General features: G+C 45.4%; 1 protein-coding gene across 1 annotated transcript; it reads right to left on the bottom strand.

Annotated features, from left to right (window-relative positions):
- Positions 1–7708: 7708 nt before the first annotated feature.
- On the bottom strand, positions 7709–12837 carry socs6b (suppressor of cytokine signaling 6b). The gene is made up of 2 exons (XM_076981394.1): positions 12417–12837; positions 7709–12072 (listed from the first exon to the last, which is right to left on the bottom strand). The coding sequence occupies exon 2, from the start codon at positions 11948–11950 to the stop codon at positions 10373–10375; it is 1578 nt and encodes a 525-aa protein (XP_076837509.1). The 5' UTR covers positions 11951–12072; positions 12417–12837; the 3' UTR covers positions 7709–10372.
- Between the last annotated feature and the right edge of the window lie 722 nt (positions 12838–13559).

Here is a 13559-nt window from a genome sequence, read left to right as displayed (position 1 = left end):
GATTGGCACAGCACAGGAAGATCTGGACACTGTGTGGGTCTCGTGGAACCAGGGGAACCAAACCCTGTTCCTGGAGATCTCCGCCACGACATCCCTCCTCCCCCAACCCCAGATGGGCTACCCTGCGGGGTTTAGCTCCAGTGCTAATGATGCTGGCTACCTGCTTCTATAAAATCCCAACCACACAGCGGTTAGGTAATCTAACACCCTCAAAGAACAATAATATGAGCTTGAGGTTTGTTTTACAATAATGTGGATTATCTAACTGGGATATCACTTCTGGACCGGATGAAGGACTCGTGTTTGGAGTTGAACACTTAGGAATCCCTTCCACATATAAGCAACAATCGGCACCAGTCTTGGTACTGAAACCCAGGGTCCACATCTGCAGTGGTAGGTGGAGTTTCTTCCCACTTCAACAGCACTGGGTTTTTTTCTTTTTTTTTTATAAATGTTAATCTTAACCCCTCGATTCTCCTTACCAAGGCTGTGAACTTCTGAGACTCTGAGACTTTGAGTTCGGAGCTTGATGTTTTTACTGAGGCACAGCTGAACGTCTGCATGAACATGAAGAGGATTATTACCGTGGGGACAATTCAAAACTGCCTGAGCAGCACCGTGGAAGGTGAACGTTAGTGCTGCAGCCTCGCTGAGCTGCTGGACTGGTGTGGGTGTTTACCTCAAAACTGCACAGCGCAAAGACAACACTCAAAAGGTGGATTTTGAGTATTTTTACAAAATGAGATTGTTTAGCTTTATGCTGTGATTTTTTTTCTTTACCTCTTTCTGAAAAATCCCACTTTCTCTCTTGTGTTACTGGTGCATAGACAGGCCTGTTAACGTACAAGCAAGCTAGTTAATTCAGAGATGTTTCTTCTTCAGTCTGAGTGGCGGATGTAGGATCTACTGCTTGTCTTGCTGTCTGATTCTCCTCTGGAGGTAAATGTGGCTCAGAGCCCAAAAGCTGTCGGGCTTTCCTGTCCTGACCTTTCCTACGATATGAGGAAGAGTGAACACATGACTCAACAAGACTCCTAGCTGCTCACTCGACATGCCTTTCACTTTGGGCTCGGAAGAATAAGACGCATATCGCAATTTTCTGTCCTCATTAGAAACCCTAGACTGCCTTGTTAGGATCCGAGGCTTCTGTTAGAATTAGCCAGCTGTTAGCTAATTAAAACAAGCAACATGTAGTACCATCATGTTAATGTTAATACAAGATGCTAACACCAGTTTAAATCAGATTTGCAGAACACATGAAGCCTTCTGTTTTTGCCGCATGAGGGTTACATGAACACGCACTACAGCACAGACTCACAGACATTTTTTTTGCCAGTATGGTACAAAACAACAGTCCAGTGGAGGAACACTGTGTTCAGAAATCCAAGCACAGCCACAGTTGAAGTACCCGAGACAGATTTACTGCACATCTTTGCCTTGTGACCAACGTCTCTTTAGACGTTATTATAATTCCACAGGCATAGTTCTCCTCGTACGCGTGGGCTGATATAGCTCCATGGAGTGCAGGTGCATCAAACTGAGATATTCCACAAACATGTTTGAAGTTCTGTATGGTACCAGCGTGCAGGTTCAGTATGAGGTAAGTGTACATGTACCATTCGAAAATAATTTTGAACACACCTTTTCTTGTAAATGCTGTAGTCAATATAAACATAGTAATCTTGCTGTAAACATGACATTCATCTTCAGGCCAATGGTCAAATCCTCAAAAATTGATTTATAAATATATGTAAAAACTCAAAGATAATTCCCAATAGTCTTTCAGTCAAAAAATCTCATCTGCATGAAAATGGTTAATAGAATTCCAAGGTTATTAATCTTCATGCTCGTGACACTCGTTGAACCCGAGAACGATGGCCTCTGCTCTCAGTGGTGTGTGCTGCAGGGTTCTGACCCATGACCCGACACCTCCCTGTTTGAGTCCCAGGTCCAGCAGCTGCCCTACACACACACTGCTCTCTCTCCTCCTTTAACTTCCACCTTTCTCTGTCTCCTCCTCTTCATCGTGTCTTAATGAGCGTCTTAATGATCAGGCGGTGTAGCGATAAGTCAAATATCACCTCCCTGACTCCCCAGCAGAAGGAGTGGAGGCCCAATACTGAAGCACAGAATCAGTGAGGATCTCAAGCGCAGCGGTGGGGCCGAGCCCTGCTGTGCTAATGAATGTTGCTGGGCTTTGAGAACTCACTCACTAGGCACACCACACCTGGTTCCAGCCTGCTCCAAATCACAATAGCAAACGGGGCTCTCGAGAAGGTTATTAGACATGGAGCAGGTTTAAGATGTGTTCAGAAACACCTGATTTTTTAATGATTCTGTTTTGTTTTATTGATATACAACACCAGGTGAAAATAATTTCATTGAGGTTCTTTCTTGCCCCTCTGTTGCTGTCTCTCTCTTTACCTCCCCTCCTTCCTGCACTCCACCCCCACTCTCTCTCTCTCTCTCTCTCTCTCTCTCTCTCTCTCTATCTATCTCTCTCTCTATTTCTCTATCTCTCTCTATCTATGTTGTTGCATGTGTCATGACCGATCACGGTCCCGGCTGCGTTCAGATGGTTGATGGTGCTAGCTACCCTCCTCTCCAGTGGTCTTGCCAACCAGGGCCCTTTGATGTCTGTCCCACATGCTGGGACCACACCGGGTCAGCAGAACCGGCCTGATCTGTGACCCATCCACACACGGCACGCAGCGCTCCAGAATCTGGCCCCGGCCCTGGAAACTCACATCGCGTTGCCCTTTACACTAGAACCCGAGAGCTTCCTCTCTACACCGTCTCACCGGCTGCTCCCAGCCAGGACGTTTAGACCCCACAGGATGCGGGCCAATCACGTCGCTTCCTGTTCAGCTGCTAACGGCACATCAATGCAGGGGTTTGGTGTAAGAGACTTACGAAACAACAGCCACTGCCTTGGCTTTATTTAAAAGATTATTACAAAATAATCAGCAGGCCTTCAACTTAAAAGCCATGTAATCATCGCAGGGCTGTAACGTGGCCGTAGCACTGAACTGCTGCAGAGGTGTGAGTGCTGACAGAAGACGGCGAAATCAGAGCAGCCTCGCAGGGCAGAGAATGGTGCAATGCTTACACCAGGATTATAATTAGGTCATAATTAGTTGCTTGGGTCATCTGCGTCTCTTACGCACCTGGATCCCCCCCATCAATCTCCGTTACACACAAAAGACGGGTTTGTTCGCCGAGGAGCCACGACACGCTCGCCTCCTAACTCGCATGAGTTACGAATCGATCCCGGAACTCAGAATGCGAGCGGTCATACGTTCACGACTATGAAGTCATCTCAACGTACTGTGTGATGTGTGCAAGGTGGTGCGTGATACCCTGGGTGATGCCAAACTCAGTGAGATCTCAGAGTTTCTTCAAGAGCAGGAGAGACTGAGTCAGCCGGGGGTCTGTGCCCAATCCCCCCCCCCCCCCCCCCCCCCCCCCCCCCATTAGACGGCGTGCACATCTGACGTGGTTTCTCCTCTGCTCTCCACCCCAGCAGATTAATGAGTGCTGCTTCTGCTCCTCCTCTTTGTCTCGGTATGTAATTACAGTTTATGGCCCTTTAAACGGGGTGTTTAAATTCAGCGGTGCCATTTGCATACTGGCTCATTGACAGACAATTGTTTTTGTCAAAAAAAAATAAAAAATCTTGGCAGGAACATATTGACTCGCCTATTTTACATCCACCCCGTCTAGAGCAATTTTACAGACCCATCTGCCGTGATGTTCGGAGCACTTAATTGTGTATACACAGTACGATACCATAAAATTTATGTCCAGTTTGTAAGAAAAGTCCTTGCTTCACGTTTAATGGTATGGCATATTTAAAACACCTTTAAAAAAAAACAGGGAGTTTGAAAAAGCTAGGTGATACAGTAAGAGGAGGAGAACAGCATCACAGACCGGTTTGAGTAACAGAGCTTTGAATTGTAATGAAACATAGACTGTCAGTCTACACTCTTCACACCAGCACTCTGATGCTGGAGTAATTCAACTTGGTGCCCTGAGGTTTGAGAATCTTATGACACTCTATTGACAGTCTTTTTGATTGGTTGTTTGTTTTTACAATCAATTACTCTAGCGACCGGTCCGGGTTTTCTTCTTCACATGCATTTCCATTGTGCCTTGTTCTCCAAACCCTCTCGCCTCAGAGAGAGCTCATCCACTAAGCTGAAGCCCCTGATGCCAACAGCTCCGAGGATCTCATGCTAAAGGATGTCAGTGGCGTAAATAATAAATAAGCACATCTGCTGGTTGCTGTTCCGTAGCCTTTGCCTCCTTCTCATTAAGTCTCCGAGCCCGGGTGTGGAGGCTCCTGCACGCTGCCTCTCATTGTCAGGCGCGCGACACACTCCTCACGGAGACAACGCTCGCGACGGAGTCTCACAGATGCGGCGCCGAGGAAACGTAGCCTAATCAATAATGTATGGCAGCCTGTTCCAGGGACGAGCCCAAAGGTTCAGGCGCAGAAGAAACCCGTGAAATCGTTCTAAAGCACACATGTGAGATGTGCCTGGGCTGAGTGCTTGCCTTCCTCTGGTAGAAAAACCACAGGGGATGCATGAAATTAATGAGACCACACATTTATTCTTGCCCGCGAGTGCGAATCTCAAACACCTTCAAAAGTGGAAGCATCTAATGAATGTCTTTTTCATGAAGATGGACTTCAAACTTTTTAGCAATCATAACCAATCATTATGAAAGCTCCTCACGTAATAACACTGGATCTTTTCATACCATTTATGCAAAGGTCCAACACGGTCCCGTGGAAGGCTTTAATTCTCACACAAGGATGAAATTATGGTGCTTTTCACACTACACCAGGAATATGTATCAACATCTTTTAATGCATTCATACTTGAATTGCATTCTCCAAACACCAGAGTGGTTAGTTACCAAGCCGGATCATTAGCGTTCATTACTGAGCACTTTCCTGCGCTTTATTCCAGCGTATTAACAGCAGCACCGCCACAGTCTCAACGCCAGAGGATCTGTGCACCATCAACGGTGCAATGAAGAGGGCTCACAACCCCACCGGCAATGCCTCAAAATATAGAAGAGTTCAGAAGAGAGATCTCAACCAATGTGAATGTTAAACTACTCATGATACAGTACACACTGCTAATCATTTCTTCTCTTAAAGCAGCGTGCAGCTCACAAACTCGTGCTGTGTGGACGCACATCAATCGACAAGCAAGAACCGTTTAGTTCATACATTTACTCTGTTTGTATAAAATGCTACATTTATGCTAAATAAGGAAACCAAATAAGATTCAAAATACTTGAAAACAAACTCTAATAGGTTTGCATTGGCCACACTTGCTTTGGGTTTAATTATCACTGGGCTAGCTGAACGTCCCCAGGGAATGAAGCCCTGCACAAGTGAACTGTGCTGGTCTTGAAAAGTGAGCGCATGTATTTTAACCCTTGATATCAAAGCTAGACTAGCTCTACACCTTCCTTTGCTTTGCAAATTGCAGTTCATCCTTTTTCGTTGCCAAGGCCGACACGCATTGCCGAAAAGGAATGAAAAAAGACAGAGATGTTGCAGAGCAAAACTAGCCAATCCTATCAGTTATTCCTATAAATTGCAATGGCTATTACCTCTTCTCTGTAAGAAGCCTATAGTGCATGCAGGCTTATTCCATATCTTAATGTGCTGAACTACAACTAAAGGTATGATATTTGGAAGTTGTGTGCTCTGCTTGAAGTAGCAAGTGTTTTAATTGCTAGTGTGTTGTTGTTGGTTTAATGTGCGCGTTTTCCCCCGATGACCGGAATGTCAATTAATTAGGCGTGCTCCTTTAACTCAAGTGTTGCTGGCTGCACCGCAGTCCGGCCTCGTGCGTGAGCGCGCGACCTCTTGGGAAGGGCTGGCGTGCGTTGCGCTAATTTGACATTCCCTACTCCAGAGAAGTACCTTAGCCGGAAAGAAAACGAGCTACTGGAGTCATGCTTTTTATCAGCACTTTTCATGTCGCTTCATTGTCTCTTATGAAAAAAAAGAATAGTGCAAGAATTGCTAGTAAAGTGTGACAAGTTATAAATAACCCCTGCATGGTAGTGGGAACTGTATGGTATCCTCCCAGAAAGCTCCAGCTGAATGTCAATGAAATGTAACGTTGCGCCACATCTGGGTTCGGCCCAGCCGAACTCTTTGAGCTCATCTCTGAGAGCGATGGATCTTGGAGCGGGTGCCGGGCTGCATAAGTCTCCCTTTAATGTGGAGGCATGTGGCGCGCTCAGAAACGGGTCTTCTGGGGCTACAGGCAGATGGCACGCTCCTCGCATAAAGACAACGGCAGTATGAGAGACGGTGCAGCTCGGCGAGCCTCCCCGTTTAGACGCGCAGCGCGAGCCCGAGCGCGCGAGGCCCCCGCGCTATTGCGCACCAGAAGGAGGAAGCGGGGCACGCGCTTCAGGCGAGGCTCGTGCACGTGAGGAGGCCTAAAGGAGAGAGGGCAGCCCCCACATCTCTCCCTTGGCTTGGGATGGTGGAGTCCACACCTCAGGTACTGATATCAAATGGAACCGCGACCCAATCGGTAATGACGATCACGCGACAGACGCACGTGCGAGGACAGACACGAGCACGTGCCACACAACTGTAGCTGCGTTTAATATTTAAAGGCAGAAGTATAATGCAGAAAATAGGCTGTTTCTCTCCACCCTCCACCCCAGGCTAGATGGAGGTATAATGAATATTAATAGGCAGTATTCAGCGTGAACCGCCTTGCGCGTTTGCAACATCAAGGGAGGTAGATTTGAGTCTGGGAAGACAGGGGCACCTTATACCTTCACTTGAAGGCTGGGAAAATAAATGGCTCATTTTTTATAAAGAGGAGAGGGCTGCTTCATCTGGCGCTTTCGTCTCCTCTCCAAATGATTCAGATGTGCTCGGAGACGCCGCGTTTGGCTCTGTGCAATGTTGCTTCTCCTCTGGTGGATACTGCCAAGAAAATTTCATTGAATTTATTTCATTATTTTTCATTTTATTGACCTCAATAAGTTGGAACTTAGCTTTGAATAAAAGAAGAGTTTGGCCAAAAAAAAAGTCGAGAAATTTAAGTTAAAGCACACAGCGTGACGGTTTAATTTGTGTGATGCCTACGCGCTTTAATTCCTAGATGGCGCGTGACGACTGTCACTTTGGTCCTAGTTTGGCTGTGACTGCACTGCATGTCCATCCAAACAACGTCGGTGGGAAAAACAACTAATGACTTCTAATGAGCTGGTAAATCTGGCCATACCAAACACATATAGAACTCACACGTGTCTAAACTCTTAGCATCCGCTTTGATTACAGAGCAGACGCAGGACTGTGGAGAGCACATTACAGACGTGAGCTTCCACAGAAACCAATTAAAGCATGCACAGGGGGAGGGAGGTCATATCCAGATGATGATTCGTCATGTGTAATAAACAGCTCTCCAGAGTCCCAGCAGTGTGCTGGGGAGATGTGAGAGCTCACTGCCGACATACACAAACTCTTCCACTGGACCAACAGCTGCCCACGACCACACTGCATATAAACACACACTCTATAACCACACCCAGAACTTAGTATTGTGTGTACTTCAGTATCTGGAGGGATATTCAGAAGTTCAGGTCATCACATACATTCTACAAGCTGTATGTCTGACGTTCTCATGAAGAAGAACACAAACAATTTTGAGAATAAGTTTTTTATTAACATTTTTAGAGTAAGTATAAAAAGAAACATTTAGTTCAAAATGTGCAATAAATCCACACACAGCTTTCCCTTTCAAGATTCAAAATATTCTACAATGTCCGTCAACGTTCAATGATGGCGTTTCTGCTGGAGTCACACATGGGTGGACAAGACAGCACAAAATCAACACTCACACCTACACATCTTCCGTCACAGCAAATCCAACATTTTTGACTTCCTGCCTTTACTGTTAATTAATAAACTAGGCCAATATTCAGCCCTGCACATTTATTAATTAACCAGAAGGCCAAAATGAAGCAGGCCATATATATTAAAACACAGAAAATAAGGTACCAACAAAAGAGATCCCAAAAATACTTCCGATCAGACCGATCGGTAATCAATATTCATTCACAACACAAGGGAACACACCACATATGAAATTATACCTCACTTTGCCATATGTTCACCAACACACTGATGCTGAATCTACCAACTTGAAGAGGTATATGGAAAATAACTAGTTCAACAAGGATGAGTGGACACTGTTCACTGGTGTCACAGCATTATGAACCTTTCTGCCATACGGTGAAGTGGCTGCACAAGTCCTTCTGTAACACAGGAAATATGACTTCAATCAAAATACAACACACACCAAATATCTCCAGCTTCACAACTCAACTGCTAAATCATCCACACAACTCAATGCAACCTAATCACAAATTCAAGTAATCAGAGAAGCAATCTAGACTCGTGCCACGGCCAATAAGCACGTCCTGACGTCCATGTCCGTCAGACACGGAGCTCTTACCCTGAGCCAAGCTCTTGTTCAGAAAAGTCAAGGGCTCAAACTCCAAAAAAGGGACTTTTCGTTTTAAGTTTGCTGTAGTGGGCAAACATTTAAAAGGCAAACAGTGGTGATGGCCGTAAAAATACCATGAGACTGAAGTAAAGAAAAAAGAACTAGGACATGTCCACACACACGTCCACACATGTCCACACACACGTCCACATGTCCCCACACACACGTCCACACACACGTCCACATGTCCCCACACACGTCCACATACACGTCCACATGTCCACACACACGTCCACATGTCCACACACGTCCAAGGGAGACCCAGTCAACAGCTTGCCCTAAACCAGGAGAAACACCTGCTGGTCTCTCAGTAAGGCTGCATACTACATGGAATATCAAAACTGGTGCTGAGATTTAGACCTTCGCAATCAGCCACACGCAATAGGCTACAGATAACGCACTGCATTTATTCATAGGCATACTGTCGCAAACCTAATGGCTTGTGGGGTTGAACAGTGCAACTACACAAACTGGTGTTGTAACGGACCACATAAATGAACATTAGGTGTTCTAATGAAACACAAGCTCGTCCCAGACTCAGACCTACGCAATAACACAAACTCCATGTCAAATCGGAGTCACAACATGAGGCAACACGATCACAATGATTTTTGTATGAGCTCTGCAGGCCTTCGGACATCAGAACAAGACCAGGGACGCTGTGCTATAGAACCGAGTCATTGCTATAGGTGAACTTAAATGTAAACAAAGAATCTAGGATTCAAGACTCTAGGATGCAAGGATTCTAGACCAGATAACACAAATACATTTTTTAATGAACTTAAAAAAATAAAATTAATGTTGAGAGCCACATGCATGTTTCTTGTCTTATAATATGATGCCTCAAAACACATAAGCCAATTGTATTCCATGAAGGCAAAACAGTGAGAGAGAAATAACAGTACCATTAAAAATGATCCATTCACTTGTCTATTCCATCATTCATTTTTTGCACATTTCTAGCAATGATCAAAATGTATCTATAGCACAAGCCAGGAAAGGAATGTTGGGTGAGATATCCAAAGGATTTAACTTGTATAATAATACAGGAATAATGCAGGTCAAACCAAATATCAATTCTATAAAAATAAAAATCAGTTTAAAAGAAGTTTATTCTGTCCTTGGCTTCATGTGTGCTATAGAATTTAATAATAATAAAAAAAATAACCAGAAATGTTTTAAGTGGAGAGGGTGAGCTCTTTTAAATATGACCAGCTAATATAGCTTATTAGTGTAACTGCCTAAATTCCTATAGTGCAATATGTATTCCTGATGAGACCATGGGTAGTTTATGAACAGTGCTACTTATAAAAAATATATAAAAAGACAGGTGTTAAAAAAAACAAACAAACAAACAAAAAAAAAACCAACCAAAAAAGTGATTCCATTTTAAAACCCCTCACTCACCCCTCATCAAAAAACATCAATAAGGCAAAAATACCACTGTGCACTGCACACTAAAAACTGGGAATGCCCTACTTGTGGTGTACACAATTAAAATAACATTGTTCTTTAGATTGCTTTGATCCTGAAAAGAAAAAGCTACTACACAATTCCAAAGAAGCATGCAGACGGTGTCTCCACCAAACTCTCTGACCACATAACTCAATCCACAGTCAACACAGGACCTGCTCAACCACTGCTGAATCACCTAGGCTAACACTTAACAAACATCACCCTTTTCTTCTGACAGAAAAGTAAAACATGGATAAATGACATCGTTTCAGCCCAAAAATGCTTGTAAAACCTTGTGTGTTGTCATGCCAAAGTGCAAGAAGAAATCATGTCCCATAAGTTGGAATCCAACAGGTTCAGTAGTGTTTTTCTTGCAAGTAATCTTTCATTTTGTTCGGTAAAGGCAATTTTTGAATCAGGTCAATCCGTGTGTACTGACGAATCACGAAGCGGCACGAGTACTGCAGCGATCGCACTTGCATAAATCGTGATATGGGATAGGTCAGGCGAACGGGGTACGTGGCGGAGCCAGGCAAGCGTGACCTAGAGTAGCAAAACGCTCCGCTTTCTGAATCTTTGATGGAGTTGTCGATGAGATCCACGATGGACGTGTGGCCTTCGACGTCCGGCTGCTCGTAGAAGCTGAAGCTGGCGTTGGAGTGCTCTATCCGCGTGTGGAGCGTCTTTCCCTGCGAGCGAAAGCTCAAACTCAGGAGATAGCGCTCGTCTGAGCTGTCTCGGACCAAGAAGGAACCATCCGGGAGGTTGACCAACTTCTCCTCAGCTTCCCACCGTGTAATGGGGCCCCAGTACCAGCCCTGCTTGGCCAGTTTCTTGAGCTCGACGGTGAGGCTGGCGACCACCATGGGCCCGTTATTCTGCACGGCGTCGTAGACCCGCCGCACTCCCGGCGCCGAGGTGGGGTCGAAGCTGAGATGGTGAATGACCGACTCTGCAACCTGAGCACGCGTTCCAGTAAGGTCGGACAGGTTTCCAGGGAGACGACCCCCGGGCAGCGGAGGTAGCAAAGGGGAAAGAGGGACTTCCAGCCTGGAGCCCTGCAGCAGTGCGTTTGCAGTGGTCAACAGAAGCCTGTTGACCGATGGCTCCATGAAGATGTCCGGTGACAGCAAATCGTGATCGACGGGTCCCTCATCTACACCAAGGGAACGATCTTCTGCCTGTGGCACCACATCCATGGGAGAAGTTCCATCCGAGCAGAAAGATGGAGGCCCTTCCTCGGGGTAAATTCGGTCGTCTAAAGGCATCGTGTACTGAATGTAATCCTGAGCTGAGAGACCAATGACTACAGGCACATCGTCGTCAAGTTCAAGATGCAAATCGCCAACGTGAGGGTCAGGACTCTTCAACGAACCACTGGAGTCCTCAAACAGATGGTCTTGCTGGAGGTCGCGGAAGTCCTTCCGAACGCCATTGAGAGACGGGCTGGACCCGGACGAGCTGATCAACGGCTTCACCTTGTTGCCTATTTTGATGCAGGTCTCCTCTGAGTTTGTTGGTCTGAGGGGCCACGGCGTGGGGCTGTAATGGTGACCGCGCAGAGACGTGGAGCGGGAAGAACGCTGGGATCTGAGGTCACTGAAAGTGATGGGTGCGGAGGATGAGGAAAACGCGTCCTCTTCTAAGGAGCAAACGGACGGAGAACTCCCTTTGACCTTTGGCTTCTGTTTTGTCGACAGCCTCCGTTTTAGAGAACCCATGAGACTCTCACCTTTGGTTCGGTTTTTGCATTCTTTCGATTCTTCGCTGTCCAACTCGCACCCGACAAGCTCCTTGCTGTAGCAGCCTCCATAAAGGGAATCGTCCACAGGGTAATGGGCAGACAGGTCAGGCTGGGACACCGCACACTCATTCTCCTCTCTCCCTTTTATGTTTAATGACTTTCTAATTGTCTTAAAACTAATTTTCTTCATCCTGAAAACTCCCTCCACTTTCCTGTTAGAGGATGATTCACAAAGAACGTCCCAAGAAAGAGGAAGGTGGCTGTGAACAGATGCACATAGCTACTACACACAGCCAACCGCAACTGCCATCTCTAGAACAGAAAGAAAAAAGGTTCTGCAATTACTATAAAACACTTACTGCATACTAAACACTTCATTAACATGCTTGAGTATTTCTACCCTATAGCTAAACAATTCTAATCTAAGTAAATATAATAAAGCAATGTTACACCGCTATAGCGATTTCTTAAAACATAAGTGCAGTTTATGTTTAAAGAGTAAAGGACTGGAGGCCTTAGCAGCTACAGCTGAAGCCTCCAGGTTGGAATGCTAACTAGCTAGCTAGCCAAGACAATACAATACAGTACGAACATTTATTTTCTGCCAAGATATTAAATTGGAAATAAATTAACGTAAAAAGAAGCGCAAACATCACCTGTCGCTCCCCTGTCAACTAACGGGAGCCTCATGGTGCTTCAGAGGGCCATCAGATCACGTTAACGCGGGTCTGTGAGCAACCTCAAATATTATGACGGATGCTAACATCTAGCTAGCCGCGTTAGCCTAGCCGCGTTAGCCGCGTTAGCTAGCCGAGCTCGCGAGCCCTTCGCCCGCCTTATTCGGTCAGAAGAGCTCCGACAGCCCGAGTTAGCCAGCTAGCTAACGTTAGGCATCAGTTTACACTTCTGAAGCACAATGTCTATATCTTTGGTCAGTTAACGGCCAGCGGACGCGTCCCACATCACGGCTGCGCCTCGACGACACATTCATACGCGGCGTCTTCACTTCACTCGGGCGACATGACGCGAGAAAACTTTCTGTCCGGCTAACGCCTCTGACGTCACTCGGCCTCCTTCTGCCCCTTTGTTTGCTGTTGCATCATGGGATTGTGAAACGGGCCTTGACATCACTACGGTGGCCGAGAGGTCAATTGTAACCACAAACTTTCCAAATCTGTCGACTTGGTATGTATCGACTAAAAAACTGCAGTTCTGACTAAAATATCCACAACTGTTGTGGATATATATATATATATATATATATCTCGATAGTTGTGGATATTTTAGAACTGCACACAATTATATATATATATATATATATATATATATATATATATATATATATATATATATATATATATATATATATATATATATATATATATATAATTGTGTGCAGTTCTAAAATATCCACAACTATCGAGATATATATATATATATCGATACGCTCCGGTGTTGATACTGTTGTTACTCTGAAGTAGACATCAGTGCACCTTCATTGGCTCTTTTTTAAACTGTTACCGGTCTGTGCCAGTCATATTACCGTGATTTAAACAGTGTCATGTATATTACTGTACTGCGAGAGAGAGTATGAGTGCCAACCCACTGTGTGAAAACTGTGTCGGTTATATCGCAGACTTCACACAACGCTTTACCACATATTTAGCGCTGTCCGCACCTGGTGGTTCTGAAAGACAGCGACGCCATCCGGTTAGAGGGAGGCCCAGTGAGCTAGCGTCAAAGCTGCGACTGGGGCCCAAAGGACACGAACAATAAGAAAGAGGCAGGCACTTCCTGGC

This window comes from Brachyhypopomus gauderio, chromosome 19 (assembly GCF_052324685.1).
Source record: "Brachyhypopomus gauderio isolate BG-103 chromosome 19, BGAUD_0.2, whole genome shotgun sequence".
NCBI lineage: Eukaryota > Metazoa > Chordata > Actinopteri > Gymnotiformes > Hypopomidae > Brachyhypopomus > Brachyhypopomus gauderio.
Note: the sequence above shows the minus strand (reverse complement) of the source record. Positions and strands in the feature narration are given on the sequence as shown.

Coding starts and splice junctions, on each gene's coding strand:
- socs6b (XM_076981394.1), bottom strand. CDS start 11,950: ATGAAGAAAATTAGTTTTAAGACAATTAGAAAGTCATTAAACATAAAA.